Source organism: Eutrigla gurnardus (assembly GCF_963514095.1).
Source record: "Eutrigla gurnardus genome assembly, chromosome: 3".
Lineage (NCBI taxonomy): Eukaryota > Metazoa > Chordata > Actinopteri > Perciformes > Triglidae > Eutrigla > Eutrigla gurnardus.
The window spans coordinates 21,636,058-21,653,484 of NC_139917.1; the positions used below are offsets into that span (position 1 = coordinate 21,636,058).

Here is a 17,427-nt window from a genome sequence, read left to right on the forward strand (position 1 = left end):
TCACTTAAATTTGCAGACTCTTCTGCTATTTTTGCCACACATGTCATACTTCATATCTTCACTTGCGTTCCTCACAGGGAAAAGAAATCATAGAGTTCTACCTGAAGGAGCTACAAGATGAAGGGATCAGCCATGTGCCGCGCTGGACTCCCTCCTCCCTTCCCGTGCCTCTCCCCAGACCAACCAGCCTCTTCACCAGCCCACCCGTGCTTCCCAAGCTGACGGTCACGCCTGCCGTTTCCATCCCGCTTCCCACCGACGCCAAGGACAGCACCTGCCAGGACACCAAGCAGGACAGCAGCGCAATTCAGGCAGACAGCCTAACAGATATCCTGCCTGGTACACCTGAAGGTCTGTTCTAACAGATGCACAAAAAATGATTGCTCATTGTTTAGTTTTAAAGACATATAACAAAAGTTTAATAGGTCTTGAATTGACACAGAAATTACAGCATATTATGGGATTTTGGTTTTCATTAAAGGTATAGACCACATATACATTTACATTTAAGTGTTTATTGAATAATGTTAATTTGAGCTTTTATACATTTATTTTGTTGCAGATAAGTTGGATGCAGACTATATCAAACGTTACCTAGGTGACCTGACCCCCCTGCAGGAGAGCTGTCTGATCAGACTCCGTAAATGGCTGCAGGAGACACACAAGGGAAAGGTAATTTTTGTAAGGATGCAGTGTTACCAAGGATGCAAGTGTTCTGTTTAAATTAGCCATTTGCCAGTGACATAATTTACTAACTTGTTCACCAATTCAGTACAGCTAAATGCTCTCCCCTTACTATCCAGATCCCTAAAGACGAGCACATACTGCGTTTCTTGCGTGCAAGAGACTTTAATATGGACAAGGCGCGGGAGATCCTTTGCCAATCGCTGACCTGGAGGAAGCAGCACCAGGTGGACTACCTGCTGGAGACCTGGAGCTCACCACAGGTCCTCCAGGACTACTACACTGGGGGCTGGCACCACCATGACCGAGGTAGGACCTGACAGTGTGTGATTATCATTTAAAGGGATAGTTTGGATGTTTTGAAGTGAGGTTGTATGACGTACTTGGTGCACCAGCACAGAAGCAAAGCAATGTACTGCTGTGGATGTGGCGGCAGCAAAACATATTTGATGTTTGTTATGTTTGTGTTATTATGTGACTTTGCTTTTTCAAATTGGTTTCACCAAAATTACACAATAACACAAACAAACTAAGCAATCAAGGCTGTGGGAGTCCAGCAACTCCCATGCTCTGATTGATAAAATGACTCTTTTTCTCAATGGAGTCTAATGGCTTTGAAGAAAGCATAGACGGATATAACTTCTCTACTTGCCTGATGGATTTTTTGAGGTGGTCTTGTTTTAGGTGTTCAAAATAAATTTTGCTGCAGCCCCCTGTCCACATCAGTACATTGCTTTGCTTCCGTGTTGGAACTCCGCCTTCTACTGTAGGTAATACACTATGAATATGTACCCCATATAACCCCACTTTAAAAAAATCCAAACAATCTCTTGAAGGAAAAAACAGAAAAATGCTCACATCTACAGCCATACTAAAAAGCAATTGGAATGGTAACACATGTACAATCTCATGTGTGCATGCAAATCGAAATGCTTGTGTTGAAGCTGGCTATGTTTGCGCTGTTTACGAGAAGAAGACCTCAGTTCTCCAATTTCTTATGGACTCGCACACCATGTGCACGAAAGTCTTTTGGAGGAACCCGCAGCCATGCACATGGATTTAAACATGGGGCTAATTTGTCCCTACACTCCACACACACTCCCACATAGCCACAGCCTTTATTTTGTCGATTGCTGTAGATTCCTTGTTCAGAGCAGTGGGAAGTTATAAAGTTGCTCCACAACATGAAAGCTTTTCTCAGGCACTAATTGTCTTACATAACAAAAAAAACAGACTATGCAAGTCATTTCCATGTTACATGCAGCCTTGTGGAGTCGTGTGACAGATCATGTAAATGTTTGTTTTTACTCCTCTAGACGGTCGTCCTTTGTACGTCCTGAGGTTGGGCCAGATGGACACTAAAGGACTGGTCCGCGCTCTCGGAGAGGAGTCTCTGCTCAGACATGTACGTAACACAGGTTGAAACACAATTCCAGCTTGCGTGTATCAATGTAGGTCGATATGTTTATAGCTCGGGTAGTTGGTGGTTGGATTACAGGCCAGGGAATTAATGTACACTGGCATGTCCTGAGTGTTTTAACACCAGGAAGTATACAGCACTGCTGCTTATTTATAATCACTGTCAGCTCAGGTTACGAGTGTGAGAGCCAAATGCTCAATAGGGGTCATGTGTCTTCTTTCAGGTGCTGTCTATCAATGAGGAGGGTCTGAGACGCTGTGAGGAGAACACCAAGGTGTTTGGTCGACCTATCAGGTAAACCTTCAGTACAGTGTTTATACTGCGGAGCTGAGAAATATGTATTGATTTTGGTGGCTCAACAGAAAATGAATAGGCAGCCAGTTTAACAAAGTTTTCAGCTTCTCAAATTTGTGGATTTGCAGCTTTTCTCTGTTTAACATAATTTTAAACCTTAATATCTTTTGATTTTTGGACTCTTAGTTGGGAATTATAGTTATTTTTCACTTTTCAATTTTATGAACGAGACAAAATGTAATATTTAAAAAGGATTGTGCCACACCGTGTGTTGTTAGCAAATTCTTGAAGCTGAGCTAAAAAGGTTAAAATAATGAACGTTAAATAGAATGGAATAAGTACAATTAATAAGATGTATCTAAACCTAGCAAATGTACTTCATAGAGGACTGTGCTCACCATACTAATGTGCTGACAATTAATTAAAAAAAACGAACCTATACAATAATCTATATTAAAAATATTTGAGCAATCATTTGCAGTCAAATATCAATGCAAATGTCCCAGTAAAGAGCTTTAAATGTGGATGAAGATTAACAGAAATGCAGAACAGCCCACAAATTTGTGGGATTCAGTGACGAGCGAGTCTGGAAGAGAATTATCTCCCCTAAAATGGAAAGAATGCACAAGGCTCTGAGTGCTCCGATTCAGATGGCGATTTTATTTGGCAGCCCTCTCAAACAGGAGGAGGTGACTGGGAAAAGAGCCATGCAGGAAGGCATGCAAACTATGAATGGCTGTCACATCACAGCCAGCTCAGATATAGCGAAAGGGAGGATGTGCAAGAGGGAGGGAGTGGGGGGGGGTACGGAATTAGCAAGCGTTGTCTTCATCACTTAAGCTTAACTAAAGGGTGACAGGTGCTAAGTGGTTGGAAAGAGGCTGTGGCCCAGTTGTGCGTTTGTGGCGTCTAATCCCCTCTTCCTCTTCTGTAGCTGTTGGACATGTCTGGTAGACCTGGAGGGGCTGAACATGCGGCACCTGTGGCGTCCAGGAGTCAAGGCGCTGCTGAGGATCATCGAGGTTGTAGAGGCCAACTACCCAGAGACTCTGGGACGGTTGCTTATCTTGAGAGCTCCCAGGGTTTTCCCTGTCCTCTGGACACTGGTAAGAGTCAGGAGGGGAGACTGACCAGCTCAAATAATCTAGCGTCTTCTCAAGGAATCAGTTCATATGAATTGGAAATGTGTTTCTAGTGTGTGCTCCACCCTCATTTTCATATGTGGAGAAATCATCAATATCAATTTATCACACTATAATAGCACTTTGGCCTTAAAAATATACACAGAATAGCACACACAACCTTTACAGAGTGGAAAGTCACTGTACATCCACACCAAAGTCACATATTCATGCCTGCCTCTGCCCTTAGGTGAGTCCATTCATTGATGAAAACACCCGCAAGAAGTTCCTCATATACGCAGGCAATGACTACCAGGGCCCTGGAGGGTTGGTGGACTACATAGACAAGGAGATCATCCCTGACTTCCTGGCCGGAGAGTGTATGGTCAGTGTCACATCAAATTACGAATTCTAAGCTTTTTCATTTGAGAATGTGATTTAGTCCTGAACGTCATCTTTCAGAGATAAGACGGCACCCACACCGAGATCTACTTTGCTGACCCAAATCTATGTGTGTAATTGTCTGTGCGCATGCTCCACAGTGTGAGGTGCCAGAGGGCGGCCTGGTTCCCAAGTCGATGTACCGCACCGCCGAGGAGCTTGAGAACGAAGATGTCCGCCTGTGGACCGAGACAATCTATCAAAGCGCCAGCATATTTAAGGGAGCTCCACACGAGGTGAGGCTTAACCTGCAGCACCAAAGTGAGAAGAGGAGATGAGATTTGTGGGGATGTTAGATATGATTATGTAGGGTATGATGATAAATGTCTCTTGACAGGAGTTTTCTTGAATGGTCTGCCATCTGGTGGTCATGTGTGGTACAGGACTTCTTTGTGTTTTTGAATTCAGCTGTGGCATGACTTTGAAACATAATCCGCTGTGACGTCCAGTCAATCACGTTACATAATTTATACCAAAGGGAGGGATGCAAAGTCAACATAATCATCCCTCTGCAAATGGTTTGGGTTTCATGTTAATCAGCTCATATCCTCACAAACAGATGTTCAGTTTTCACTTGCTGCTCTTGTTTTTATTTTGCCACTTTAGCTAGGGCTTGAATATTGAGCAGTGTACATAAAATACAAGCGTTTCAATTAGAAATCCACTGTTGTGAATGACGTAAAGAGTGTGAGGTTTGCAGGCATAGTACTCTGGCATTATTCCTGTAACCAATAAAGGAAAGAGAAAATAAGAAATAACAGTGGAGGTGAAATATTTCCCTTCATTTGGTTTAGTATATGTGCTTTTCCTCCTGAAACATCTCGTAATTTCAATTTCTGTCTGTCTTCCCTCCCTCTCTCCTCCATCCAGCTTCTGATCGAGATCATTGACGCCTCCTCAGTCATCACCTGGGACTTTGACATGTGTAAAGGCGACGTGGTTTTCAACATCTATCACTCCAAGCGGGCCCCCCAGCCTCCGCGTAAAGACCCCACGGGAGCCCACGTCATCACCTCCCCAGTATGCAACAACGTCCAGCTCATCGACAAGTCATGGACGCTGGGGCAAGATTACAGCATGGTGGAGTCCCCGCTCACCTGCAAGGAAGGCGAGAGTGTGCAGGTGAGGTTCCAGGATGACGCATTATAGTGCTGCCAACTGTTAATCTTTTTGAATGTATTTTATTGGTTGTTTTTGCTCGTTAGTCATTGGCATTGTCTGTACTGTGAATCTGTCCTCTCCTCAGGGCTCCCATATTACGCGGTGGCCAGGTTTCTACATCCTTCAGTGGAAGTTCCACAACATGACGGCATGCTCGGCCACCAACCTGCCCCGAGTGGACGATGTGCTGGCCACCCTGCAGGTCTCCTCGCACAAGTGCAAAGTGATGTACTACACTGAGGTGTTGGGCTCTGAGGACTTCAGGTTAGAAACTGTGTGTGTGTGTGTGAGGAAGACAGAGACACATTTATATCCAGGCTATATATTATGTGAAGTGTATGTGTCCATAGTTTTGATATTTTAAGGTGTTATTGTTGTGACCATGATAATGTGTTTTACTTTCAAACATTATTCCTTTATGCTCTCATTTTCACTCCTTCCTTCCTTCCTTCCTGTTTGATATTTAAATGAATAATGTAATGTGGCTAAAGAACTCTATTAGGAGCCTTAAGAGCATGATGAGTTTTCTAGGCCCAGAGTTTTGAAATGCTTCCCCCCTATCAGAGACTCTTTGAATCGAGCCTTTTTCTGTCGAATCTGCTCCTGATCTATTGCTCACAACCCTGTCCTTCTGCCTTGTCTTCTTCCCGTGAAGAACGGCTTGCTACGATGTGCAGAGTTTGTAAGTGGCTTATGGTTTGCTCCTTCTCTTTAGCACTAGCTACTGTCATTGCTGCTAATTTGAACAGCCCCCTCCCTCCATGGCAGTCACGCGTCTGGTGCAGCAAAGAGATGCTTGTGTGCATCTGTTCTTGCTTACTGCTTTTGTTAGAGTTGGCTAACAGGATATTATTGCTTTGTTAACACCAAAGTGAAATAATAATAACCCTCGCACTGAGACTCCTTGCTGGCTTCTGTCGCCCCGTCTGCATATCAAACAATAACAAGATCCCTAGGCTGGGTTAAGTTTAACACAAGTGGTGCTCTACATGCACCATACACTTAACACGTGCACTTTCCTGGCATTTGTACTTGTTTTTTCATCTCTCATCCATTTTTACTACCAACTGACTGAATCTCGCTTTGCTTTCAGTGCATCTGGTGTTTCATTTTTACTTGGGCTTCTAAAACAGACTTGAGAATATCATTTAACTCATTCTAGCATCGTTTAACTGGATGTTGTGCTAATGGTTGGAGGTCGAAATTTCTAAATATCTCAAACACCAACCTGAACTAAGGAATTTAGGTAACTTTTTTTGCCATGTTGGTAATGTGTAAGGCTGGATATCATTTGAAATTGTTTGATACTGGTACCTTGAATCCAATACCGATATCACAATACTAATCATTCTACCACCCCACCAAATTCTGTACTCAAATTTAACATTTTACAGTTTCTTTAAATAATTATCAGTGGATTTTCCAAATATTGATTACCGGTATCCGACCCTTTTCTAAACCCACATGACACCCAGGTTGGAACCACTGCAATAGGATGGCTTATAACAAGAAGGCATTACACATATGATCATAATACTACCACTGAAGTGATTAGTGGATCGACAGAAAATGAATTGCCATAATCTATTTGATAGATTTTTGAAATGCTAAACATTTAAAGATTCCAGCTTCTCAAATGGGATGAAGAAAATATAACATTGGAACTTTCCATAAACATATTAAAACATTTTTTTATACTTTTTATAGATTAAATCATTTATGGATAAATAACATTTTAGAAAAAGCTGAAATTGATGTGTTGTGATCAGCTGATGGTTTTATTAGAGAAGACACTAAATGTTTTTTGGCTGAGTATAGATGCTCAGGCCAAAATTCTTATTAATTATTATTATTCATGGAATTCATTTCTTGCGCTTCAGCCTTTCTCCCTCATTCACCGTTGGTTCGAGCCGAGCCTCAGTGTAGTGCACAATAAATGAATCTCCCTCCTGTAGGTTTGATCTGACTGCATGGCTCTGCATCATGAGCACGAGTCATGCAATGTATTCAGTCAGTCGGTGGTCAGATGTGGCTACATGAATGTCAAGTCCGTGTCCGCTAACATGTTCTGCGTCTCTCATCTCAGGGGTTCAATGACGAGCCTGGAGTCGAGCCACAGCGGCTTCTCTCAGCTCAGCGCCGCCACCACCTCCTCCAGCCAATCACAGTCCAGCTCAATGATCTCCAGGTAGAAACTGGAAGCCGAGGACTTCAACCCCCCTCCCCCCCATCAACTCCGACTCTGTTCCTATTGCACAGCCAGTCTCTACTGAACTGAAGCATGCTTGCACAAACAGAAGACTTTCTAAAAAAAAAAAAAAAATAGGCAAAGAGAAAAACAAAATACAGACTGTGTACAATTTAAAGGGCTGATTTCTTTGCACAAAGGTGATCTATTTTTGTGCCTGGCATATTTGTTGGGCTGCAGTTTGAATCGGAACATTATCAGAATGTTTGTTTGTGTGAAATGGTAAATGGTTAGCAGATGAAACGGGTGCCTTTGTGGCACCAGAACCTGAAAGAAGCAATATTCTCATCCTTGGAGCTATGGGACTGGATGAAAACCCTGGAGGCACTGTTACATATATGCATTTATATCTACATCCACACACACACACACACGCACGCATACACACGTATGCAGTGCTGAGATGACACATACCTCATTCACGTACACTCTCTGAAAAACTGGATGTGCTGTTACATAAGAACACCACACACACACACACACACACACATAAACACACACACACGGACCTTTGATGACATGCAAAAATTTACAGTGTTTGCCAAATCGCCAGAGGGGTTTGTTTAATCTGGTGAATTGTTTATAGGTCAAGTGTGGGTGGGAGTAGGAAACTGTGAACTGGACCTGTGTCAAAGATCACCTGCAAATAATGAATTTGTCAATCATCATGGAGCGACGGAGTGGGTGGAGCTTACTGAATCACCAGAATGCAAATGGTGTCGGCAAAGTCGCCAGCTTCCAGGAAAATACTACTCTGATATTTTCCCCGCGGCCGTGTGAGCTTTCCGTCATTCATTTTTAATCATCTTACATGGCAAACCTCACCCGTCTCGTCTCACGAGGGCTTTATCCCACCTTGAAAGGCATCTGAATATTTTGACCCGGGTCTGACTCTTTAGCGAAGTCAATCCGCCTTGAAGCAATAACAAGAGTTTGACTTTCTACTGTGTGAAATATTTCTATTCATCATGGAGTTGCACGCGGACGATCATGGGTGCCGATGTGCAGACGAGCTTTTTGTTAATTGTGTCCAGGCAGGCAGACGGACCGGCACACTGAGCACTTCTCCTCGTTACCATTCTGTCGGGAGAGAAACAAAAGGCCAGCTTTTCCCCTGGAGATGTTGTTTTTTCTCCCTTTGAATGATCACAGTTACTTTGCATCCTATGCAGATAATGCACCATCTGCACAATTGAGGAACTCTGGTCAAAATCAAGTTGCAAAGGGGGGGATGCCTTGTCACTGATTTGTGAATGTGCTACTGACTTTGGCTGGCACTCGCCAACATGAAATGCCTGAATTTGGAGGGTTATGATGAAATTGGGCCGAGCTGCCATCATTCTCTACTTATTTTTTCAGAGTGATGTAGATTTCGGTGTGCATTAAAGATGAATGTTACTTAGTGGTTATTATTTGATGGTGTGCCAGTAGACAACATATTGATACTGTACGTGTACTAGTGTTGGAGATGAGTACTTGATGGGGTGCGTGGTGATTGGGTTTACAGATCTATTATTTAAAAAGACATTTAACATATAGCAATTTTAAGAGTCATGTGTCAATAAATACCATTTTACCTTTTGTAAGTACCTGCTTTTCTTCGAGGTCACCACTGTAATAGATTAAGCGATTGTGAATTCACACGTCTGTGAAACCGTTTTTTTTAATACAGTTTAGTTGGTGGATAAGCGTTGATGACATCACGCGGACCAGACTCCCTGTAGAGGGCAGAAAGGATCTGCGTTGCCAAGAGTCATTCTCACGCTGTTGCCATCATATCTGAGTGCAGCTGACGGCAAAAATGAGAAAAAACATTACATAAGTCAGGCTTTCTCCATATATCAGAATTAGACACCTGACAATACTTGCCCTGTCTGTTGTTTTTGATACATTAAACTACTGTGTTTTTATCAAGGAAAGGTCAAGGGTTAACTTGTGCTAACTGTATGTCGTTAACTGCAATAACATGAAATGTTTGGCTGAGGAAAAAGGAGCTCCCTAGATTGTGGGCTATTAAAAGTGTGTATGATGGTGTAAAAGCAAGAATGTGGGGATAAAAGATATGCCTGTAAAATGTGTGGAAACATTCGCTCTGATCCCGATGACGGGCGTGTTTCCTGCTCTTCCTCTTCTCAGTCTCTGCATGTCTAGAATCACACGACTTGGTTTTACCTTACAGGAGGCTCGGTTTTACATGTCTTCAACGGTTCGACTGATGATGAAACGAGTAACATCCATTCCTGACCTAACTCTCTTTTTCTCTCTATCGACTCTTTGTTACTCATACACTCCAGTTTTGCTGTTTTGCTCTCTAACATGTTGAGTGTGTATCTTAGAAAACAGAGTGGACCTTGATTGAAGCCATAGGCGTAAAGAAAGTGTGTTGTTTTAACCCAGTGTTACATAAACCCGAAAACTTCCGAGGTCTCCTTCCTGTATGACTTTAAGCTCTTACAGTGTGTCCACGTTCTCGTTGAGAATTGAGGGCTATAACCGTTTGTCCCGACTGTTCAGCACTTTTTTATCGTCTGTCTCTGCTTCCTCCTCTGACATCGTTGCATATCATTATTTTTACCTTCGGTGTGAGGAATTATGTGAAAAGTACTTGCTTGGATTAATGAGAATATGGCGCTTTTACATATTTTTTGTGGAAAACATTAAACTTGAATTATGAGAAAATATTTGCACTTGCATCACATTCATTTTTGTTTTCCACGTGTCTTTGCCAATTTGTTGCTTCTGTGATGAATGAGGTTAAATACGTATTAAACCTGGTGCCTCACGTAGGGGACATTGTTTGGCTTTTTGATTTTAAGATGTGCTTATGTCCATGGCATAAATTCTGTCGAGACGTACGTTTTCCATAATAAACTGTCACCAATATGCAAACACAAAATATCCCCATTGAGAACCATTATAATAAAAAAAAAATGTAATTTCAGTATAATTTATATTATTTATCCATCCCAGGCTGTGGACAAAAATATCAAAATGAATCTTGCATGTAGTATACAGAACATAATTCAATGTTCAACAGTGGCATTAAGTGAAAAGTAGAGTAGAATTTGGTAGTTATGGTCATGATTGAAGACAGTGGAATATAATATATTTTTATAGCAGTTTTACAAACATTTTTGTCATCAAAGGACATCGGAGCAGCCTCTTTAAAATGAGACAAAAGAGTTAAGATCCAAAACTAAGACGAATAATATATTTGACCTGTACGTTTTTATATTTATTTACACTCCACATTGTTTAGAGATGTTTTAAACTGCTGGAAATTGTGTTAGTATGTCTGCCTACATTTCACATTTCATGTTTGCTGCATCGCTGACTTCAATAATGATCAAAAAAAGATAATCTGTCCCCACGGACCTGAATCTCCTTATGCAAATTGCTGTGAGTTTAGGCTTCTTTTTCAGTGTGATTATCTTCCTTATCAGACACATTTAGGACCTATCGTCTGTGTGGCAGTAAAAATAATTCCATGACTTAATTGAAGTTGGTGGGCTGCACGGTGGTGTAGTGGGTAGCACTGTCGCCTCACAGCAAGAGGGTCCCGGGTTCCTTCTGTGTGGAGTTTGCATGTTCTCCCCATGTTAGCGTGGGTTCTCTCCGGGTTCTCCAGCTTCCTCCCACAGTCCAAAGACATGCAGGATGGGGATAGGTTCATTGATGACTCTTTATTGCCCGTAGGTGTGAATGTGAGTGTGAATGGTTGTTTGTCTCTACATGTTGGCCCTGTGATAGACTGGCGTCCTGTCCAGGGTGAACCCCGCCTTCGCCCAATGACAGCTGTGATTGGCTCCAGCCCCCCGCAACCCTCAATACAGGATTAGTGGTAGACGATTGATGGACAATGGAATTTAATTTGGCCAAACGGTGAAGCAAAAAGAAGTACAGTGGGCTAAGAATTTCGAGTTGGGGTTGAGGTTAGGGTTGGGGTTTGTTTATTTTTTAATTTGGCTGTATCTCTGCAACGGTAAGTCATAGAGACACAGGCTAAAGACTGGTGTGTTCAGAAGGTCGAATAAGGTCGACCCTCCGTTTCAGAGAAATTTAGTTAGGGTTAATTCCTTTATTATTTTGGCTCTATCTCCAGAACGGTAAGTTGTAGTGCTTCCAAAAAAAATGTTGGCCTCTCACAGGGGTTGTACTTGATCGAACTTGGACTATACCGTACTGCAATATTGACTCACAGTCAGAGCGCCACCTAAGGGCGACATGAAATGTGACTGATTTTATGCCCTTTTGCTGAGTAACAGCCCCCCCCCCCTAAGGTTGGGCTAGATAGACCATGTGGAGATGTACAAAAAAGATTCTTGGACCCACTGCCTAAAGTCAACATGAAGTGGGCAAGAAAATGTACATGTGTAATTCACTCATTCCTACACTCAATCCTCCTTACAGAGGGGACAGACGGGGATGGGGATGGGGACAAGCAACCACTAGGGGGAGTCAGAGATCTATCAGTGAGACATGGAGAAGGCTGTCAGCTCTGAGGGGAAGGAGCCTCTGTCTTTGTTTAATGTAGTTCCAGTCTGCTTTACACCAGATCAACAGTCATGAAGCTTTCCACACCTGCTATTCACTTTATACGTTGTCTCACCTGCTCAAAACTTCACATGCACCTCTGTCAGCGGAACCTTTGCCATGAACATCAAAGCTATTGAAACTTCAGTGTTTCTTCTCTGATCTGCTCCAAAGTTTTCATACTTGATTAGAGTCCCACCCTGAACACATATGCACTGTAATATTGACTCACAGTCAGAGCGCCACCTACTGGCGACAGGAAATGTCACTGATTTGTGACTTTTTCCAAGTAACAGCAGCACCTGATTATTTATTCACTAATTCCTCTCAATTCAGCCTGCAGAGAGTACACAGGGGGAGGAGGAGAGATGTCAGGAAGGCATGGATATGTGTGTGAGCTCTGTGACTGAAATGTAGTTTCACTTTGGATACCATCAGATCAACAGTCATGAAACGTTCCACACCTGCTAATGATTTTAATCATTGTCTCATCTGCTCCACACTTTGCATGCACCTCAGGAAGATAGATGGCTTTTGCATGTCAATCTCAAACTTGCGCTACGAAGAGGCAACCGCAGCACAGGTAGGCGGCTGCGACACTGCAGTGTGACCGCAGGCACTCCACGGCCGCACGTGAGAAATAGATGGCTTTGAATGTCGATCGCTTGTGTCTAAACTTGCGCCCAGCAGGGGTAGGCGGCCATTATTGTATTATTATGGGTTATGGTTAGGGTTAGGTCTTGGACCAGTGTTTAAAACTCCCAGCAGACACACACTCACCCTGCCAGCTGGTTGGACAGGCCTTGGAACAGCATTTAAAACTCCCATTGGACACCCTCTCACTGTGCCAGCTGGTTCTACAGGCCTAGGACCAGCGTTTAAAACTCCCAGCAGACAACCTCTCACTGTGCCAGCTGGTTCTACAGGCCTTGAAGCAATGTATAAAACTCCCATTAGACACCAAATCACTGTGCCAGCTGGTTCTACAGGCCTCGGACCAGCGTTTAAAACTGCCAGCAGACACCCACTCACCAGGACAGCTGCTTCTACAGGGTTAGGGGGTTATGGTTAGGGTTAGGTGTTGGACCAGTGTTTAAAACTGCCAGCAGACACCCACTCACTGTGCCAGCTGGTTCTGCAGGACTTGGACCAGCGTTTAAAACTGCCAGCAGACACCCACTCACTGTGCCAGCTGGTTCTGCAGGACTTGGACCAGTGTTTAAAACTGCCAGCAGACACCCACTCACTGTGCCAGCTGGTTCTACAGGCCACGGACCAGCGTTTAAAACTGTAAGCTGAAACCCACTCACCTTGCCAGCTGGTTCTACAGGCCTCGGACCAGCGTTTAAAACTGCCAGCAGACACCTGCTCACCAGGACAGCTGCTTCTACAGAGTTAGGGGGTTATGGTTAGGGTAAGGTCTTGGACCAGTGTTTAAAACACCCAGCAGACACCCACTCACCCTGCCAGCTGGTTTTACAGGCCTTGGACCAGCATTTAAAACTGCCAGCAGAGGCCCACTCACCGTGCCAGCTGGTTCTACAGGCCTGGGACAAGCGTTTAAAACTCCCATTAGACACCCAGTCACTGTGCCAGCTGGTTCTACAGGCCTCGGACAAGCGTTTAAAACTCCCATTAGACACCCACTCACTGTGCCAGCTGGTTCTACAGGCCTCGGACAAGCGTTTAAAACTGCCAGCAGACAACCTCTCACCGTGCCAGCTGGTCTTACAGGCCTGGGACCAGTGTTTAAAACTGTAAGCAGACACCCACTCACAGTGCCAGCTGGTTCTACAGGCCTTGGACCAGAGTTTAAAATTACCATTACACACCCACTCACTGTGCCAGCTGGTTCTACAGGCCTGAGACCAGTGTTTAAAACTGCCAGCAGACACCCACTCACAGTGCCAGCTGGTTCTGCATGCCTTAGACCATCATTTAAAACTGCCAGCAGACACCCACTCACCATGACAGCTGGTTCTACAGTGTTAGGGGGTTAGGGGTTAGGGTAGGGTTAGGGTAGGGTTAGGGTTGGGTTGGGGTTGGGGTTTGTAAGTTCAGGATTAGATTTTTGTGCACAGGCGGAGGAGTCCAAGGGTCCTCAGTGGGTGTGTTATGTGGTGGTGTGGTTGGTTAAGCTCAGCTCCCTGATCCTGGAGGCCAGCGTTCGATACCCAGGCAAAGCTCATCTGTGTGGACCCAGGGGCAGAGGAAGAGAGTACACCTGCTGCTACCTGAGATGTGGAGAAATGAAAAGGAAAATATTTTCAGAAAATAATTTATTAAATACAGTTAAAAAATACATTCATCAATAAATACAATTTAAAAATATAATACATAGATAAATAAATGAATACATATCAGCCACGGACAAGTGTGGTCATCCTGGATTGGAAATGAAAAGAACATCTTCCATATAAGTGAGAGAGTCAGCATCTCCTGCAGCCTGTCTGACATTTAGAATCGGCAGGGTTGTGTGCAGTGTATGTTTTGTAACTGGAGAGGTCCACGGTCACATATCTCCCCCAGCCCTCCCTGTGAGACATATATAGCAGAGTCGCCTGTGATGAGACGGTGTATCCAGTGACAAACACGGGCGAGATGGAAAAGATTTTGCTGACCTCACATGGGGCAAAGTATTCAGGGCTGTTGCTGCACAACTGTATTTCATTTAAAACAGAATAGACTTTAAGCTTACCGTAATGAGTATTTATATGTCGCCTAATGGATCAGATGACTATGTGTTTTGTAAGGAGACACACCTGCTCAGCACAGCTCAGACTTTTTTTTCTAAGGAGTTGAACATTGGTCTGACATTTTTCAGGTGTCCAAAAGCATACCTCAGAATAAATGCTTGTATTGCTCCGTATCTGCTGGGTGAGTTAATAAGAAAATATTTGCTCAAATATTTGCCAGATAAAGTTTATAAGGTTACAATACGTCAATGTTGTGTTTGCAGCTTGTTAAATTGCCCCCAAGAGGGGAAAAAAACTATTAATGCCACTCTAAAGATCATTATACAACGGACGCACCAGACTTGCTCTGGACTTTCAACTAACTGCATTAGTGTGGACGGTAAGAGCACATGACGGTGTAAAGTGCGTGAACAAGGCCCAACCAGGAGGCCGCTGTGGCCTGTGTGAAGCTAAAACTAAGTAGTAGTCACATCAATCATCAAGTCATTAGTTGGTGAAGTTAATTTCAACATAATTGTTTCCTCAACCAACCAAGTCGTTCTGTTGCCTAAACCTAACTGCCTGTGAAAATATAATTTTTATTTTGAAAGGACACTATGCATGTAACATGTATATTGACACACCGTCCTGATTTTAAAACTAACACTTCGGTCGGGGTACTAGAGTTCCCAAAAGTTCAGATGTGTTTCTATAAACACATTCTGCAATCTGTGGGCACCTGGACAAGATTTTGGTATCAGAAGAATTTTGGTTTCAATTTAGTAGTATTGACCAATCACGTTGGAGCAGGCTTTGAGCATAGGTAATAAGAACCTGCCATTTTATTAACTTGTGAGTGAGTTAGTCAAGTTAGCTTGGAAAACTAATTCAGTCGTACACATCGTCACGTAACTTCATGTCTCGCATCTCACGTTGATAATCATTGTTGTAAAACAATGAGTTATGCACGGAAGAGGAAGTCTAGGCCTGGATATCCGCTGGCTATACGGGAACCACAGAAATATAGCCCCATGCCATGGTCCCAGAGGCTTATCTGTCGTCCGATAGCCGATGGCTTCGAAGACTGGCACCATGACTGCTGATTGAAAGAAGTATTTATAGCGGGAGGTCATAGAATGACTGCGTCAAGGCGTTGGTCTCTCATCCTTTTCCTGGACCTCCAAAATAACCTCCAAATGTGCACAGGTCAGGTCAGAGGGTTATCACTCACCTCCTATCCGTGTCCTCACCACCGGATGAGACACAGCAGAGGGCCTAGACAATAATGTCATTATCATGCTTCGTTTTTTGTTCTTCGGGCCAAAGATCAGGCAGGAAGCTATATTTATTATCCTGCCCTTCATGTCTATCTTTGTCTGTTTCCTACCTGCTAAAAACTCAACATTCATCTTACTGCCTCTTTTTCCTGTTCTGTGAAGTACTAATTCATTACGCTTTCCTCAGTTGGTTGAAGAAATCAAGAATATGTGGGGAGTTTGTGGCTTCATGCTTCCAAGGCAGACTTTAATCACAACAAGTACAGTGAAATCAATACAAATCAGTGAATACCTTCTCCTTCCTGGACTCTTATCAGCACTGGAATGTTGCCAGGCAACCAGGTGAAACTCCGAGACGTCATTGCAACCAGACCTCATCCCACACAATGCACAGAGTCCTGTAAAACCAACACATTATATTTGTTTTTTGTTTGGATTAAAGAAACAAGAATCTAAATTAATCTGTGTATAATATGAGGTGTATTTAAGGAAAGACAGTCTGACCAGATGATCTGACAAAATTCTGTTTTTCTGAAATATTTTTACTTGTGTTTCTTGGATTGTAGTTTTATTAACTTGAAGAAGATTGACTGAGTTATTACCGCAACAGTTGGAATATGATGAGTGTACATGGAGAAGATCAAGGTGAGAAGTTACAAACACACTGCTCTTTGCTGCAGGTTACAAAATAACATTTGGCTGATTGAAACGAAAGGCGCAAGTGGCAAGATTGTTTCCTCCATCAAACCAGACAGTGTTAGTTTAAATGTATGAGGAGCCTGTTCCTCTCATTCAGAAAAAGAAGTGAACTAAGGAAATGAATATGCTGAGTAAAACAAACGGCCAGAAAACATCCAACAGTGAGCATGGGATGGGATTTTGTTGTGAAATAATTGAACTGCGTGAAAACAAGTACAAAAATAGTGGTGTGGTAAAAAACACCACTATATATGACGAGTTGGAAAAATAAGAAATATAGAAGTATAACCAAACAAAGGAAGAAAACATGACATTATATAATTATCCTGAATTAACACATCCATATATTTTTTGTTTTAGTTTGTTTATTTTAACAATTTTTTTTTCTCTCTCCACTGTTTTACAACATAGAAAACAGGTAGTACAAGGAACTTGGGAAATGGTTCACATTTAGGCTACTTAATCCTTCACATCACCTCATTGGTCTGCATGTGATGTTAGAATCATCGGGGCTGGGCTCTTTCAAAAGTAAAGAGGTTAGTGTAATTAAAAAGTCACCCTTGTTGTCTTGTGTTTAAAATCACTACTTGTCCTGCTGAATATAAATATGAGATTGCAATGACTCATTTGTTGCAGAGCAGCACCAAGAGAAGCGTTTACCTGAGGTGGAAACAGGAGGGGATGCTTCTGCGTTGACACTGTCGGCCGTGGCGCCGCTATCAGCTGGAGCCGCCATATGAGAGGCGTGCAGAGTATAGCCTGGCTTACGTGCAGGAACATGCACTAATAGCACATGTGCAGGCCCGGCTGTGTCAACAAAGAGAGAAACAGCTCTGATTAAAACACACACAGGAGAGTGACGTGATTCTCTGCT

The 17,427-nt window shown here is 43.1% G+C and overlaps 1 protein-coding gene across 2 annotated transcripts in view; it reads left to right on the forward strand.

The window, feature by feature from the left end:
* Nucleotides 1–10,050, forward strand: part of LOC311011178 (SEC14-like protein 1) — a 28,778-nt gene extending 18,728 nt beyond the window's left edge. Inside the window, exons 6-17 of one of the 2 annotated variants that reach the window (XM_084005975.1) lie at nt 78–351; nt 563–672; nt 804–993; nt 2,001–2,089; nt 2,328–2,398; nt 3,333–3,504; nt 3,770–3,904; nt 4,062–4,196; nt 4,831–5,082; nt 5,207–5,385; nt 5,777–5,803; nt 7,208–10,050. In XM_084005975.1, coding sequence (XP_083862101.1) covers nt 78–351; nt 563–672; nt 804–993; nt 2,001–2,089; nt 2,328–2,398; nt 3,333–3,504; nt 3,770–3,904; nt 4,062–4,196; nt 4,831–5,082; nt 5,207–5,385; nt 5,777–5,803; nt 7,208–7,313 — 1,740 coding nt within the window. In that variant the 3' untranslated portion in view covers nt 7,314–10,050. The remainder of the gene's footprint in view (nt 1–77; nt 352–562; nt 673–803; nt 994–2,000; nt 2,090–2,327; nt 2,399–3,332; nt 3,505–3,769; nt 3,905–4,061; nt 4,197–4,830; nt 5,083–5,206; nt 5,386–5,776; nt 5,804–7,207) is intronic. The other variant, XM_084005976.1, reaches the window with a different exon arrangement.
* The last annotated feature ends 7,377 nt before the right edge of the window (nt 10,051–17,427 follow it).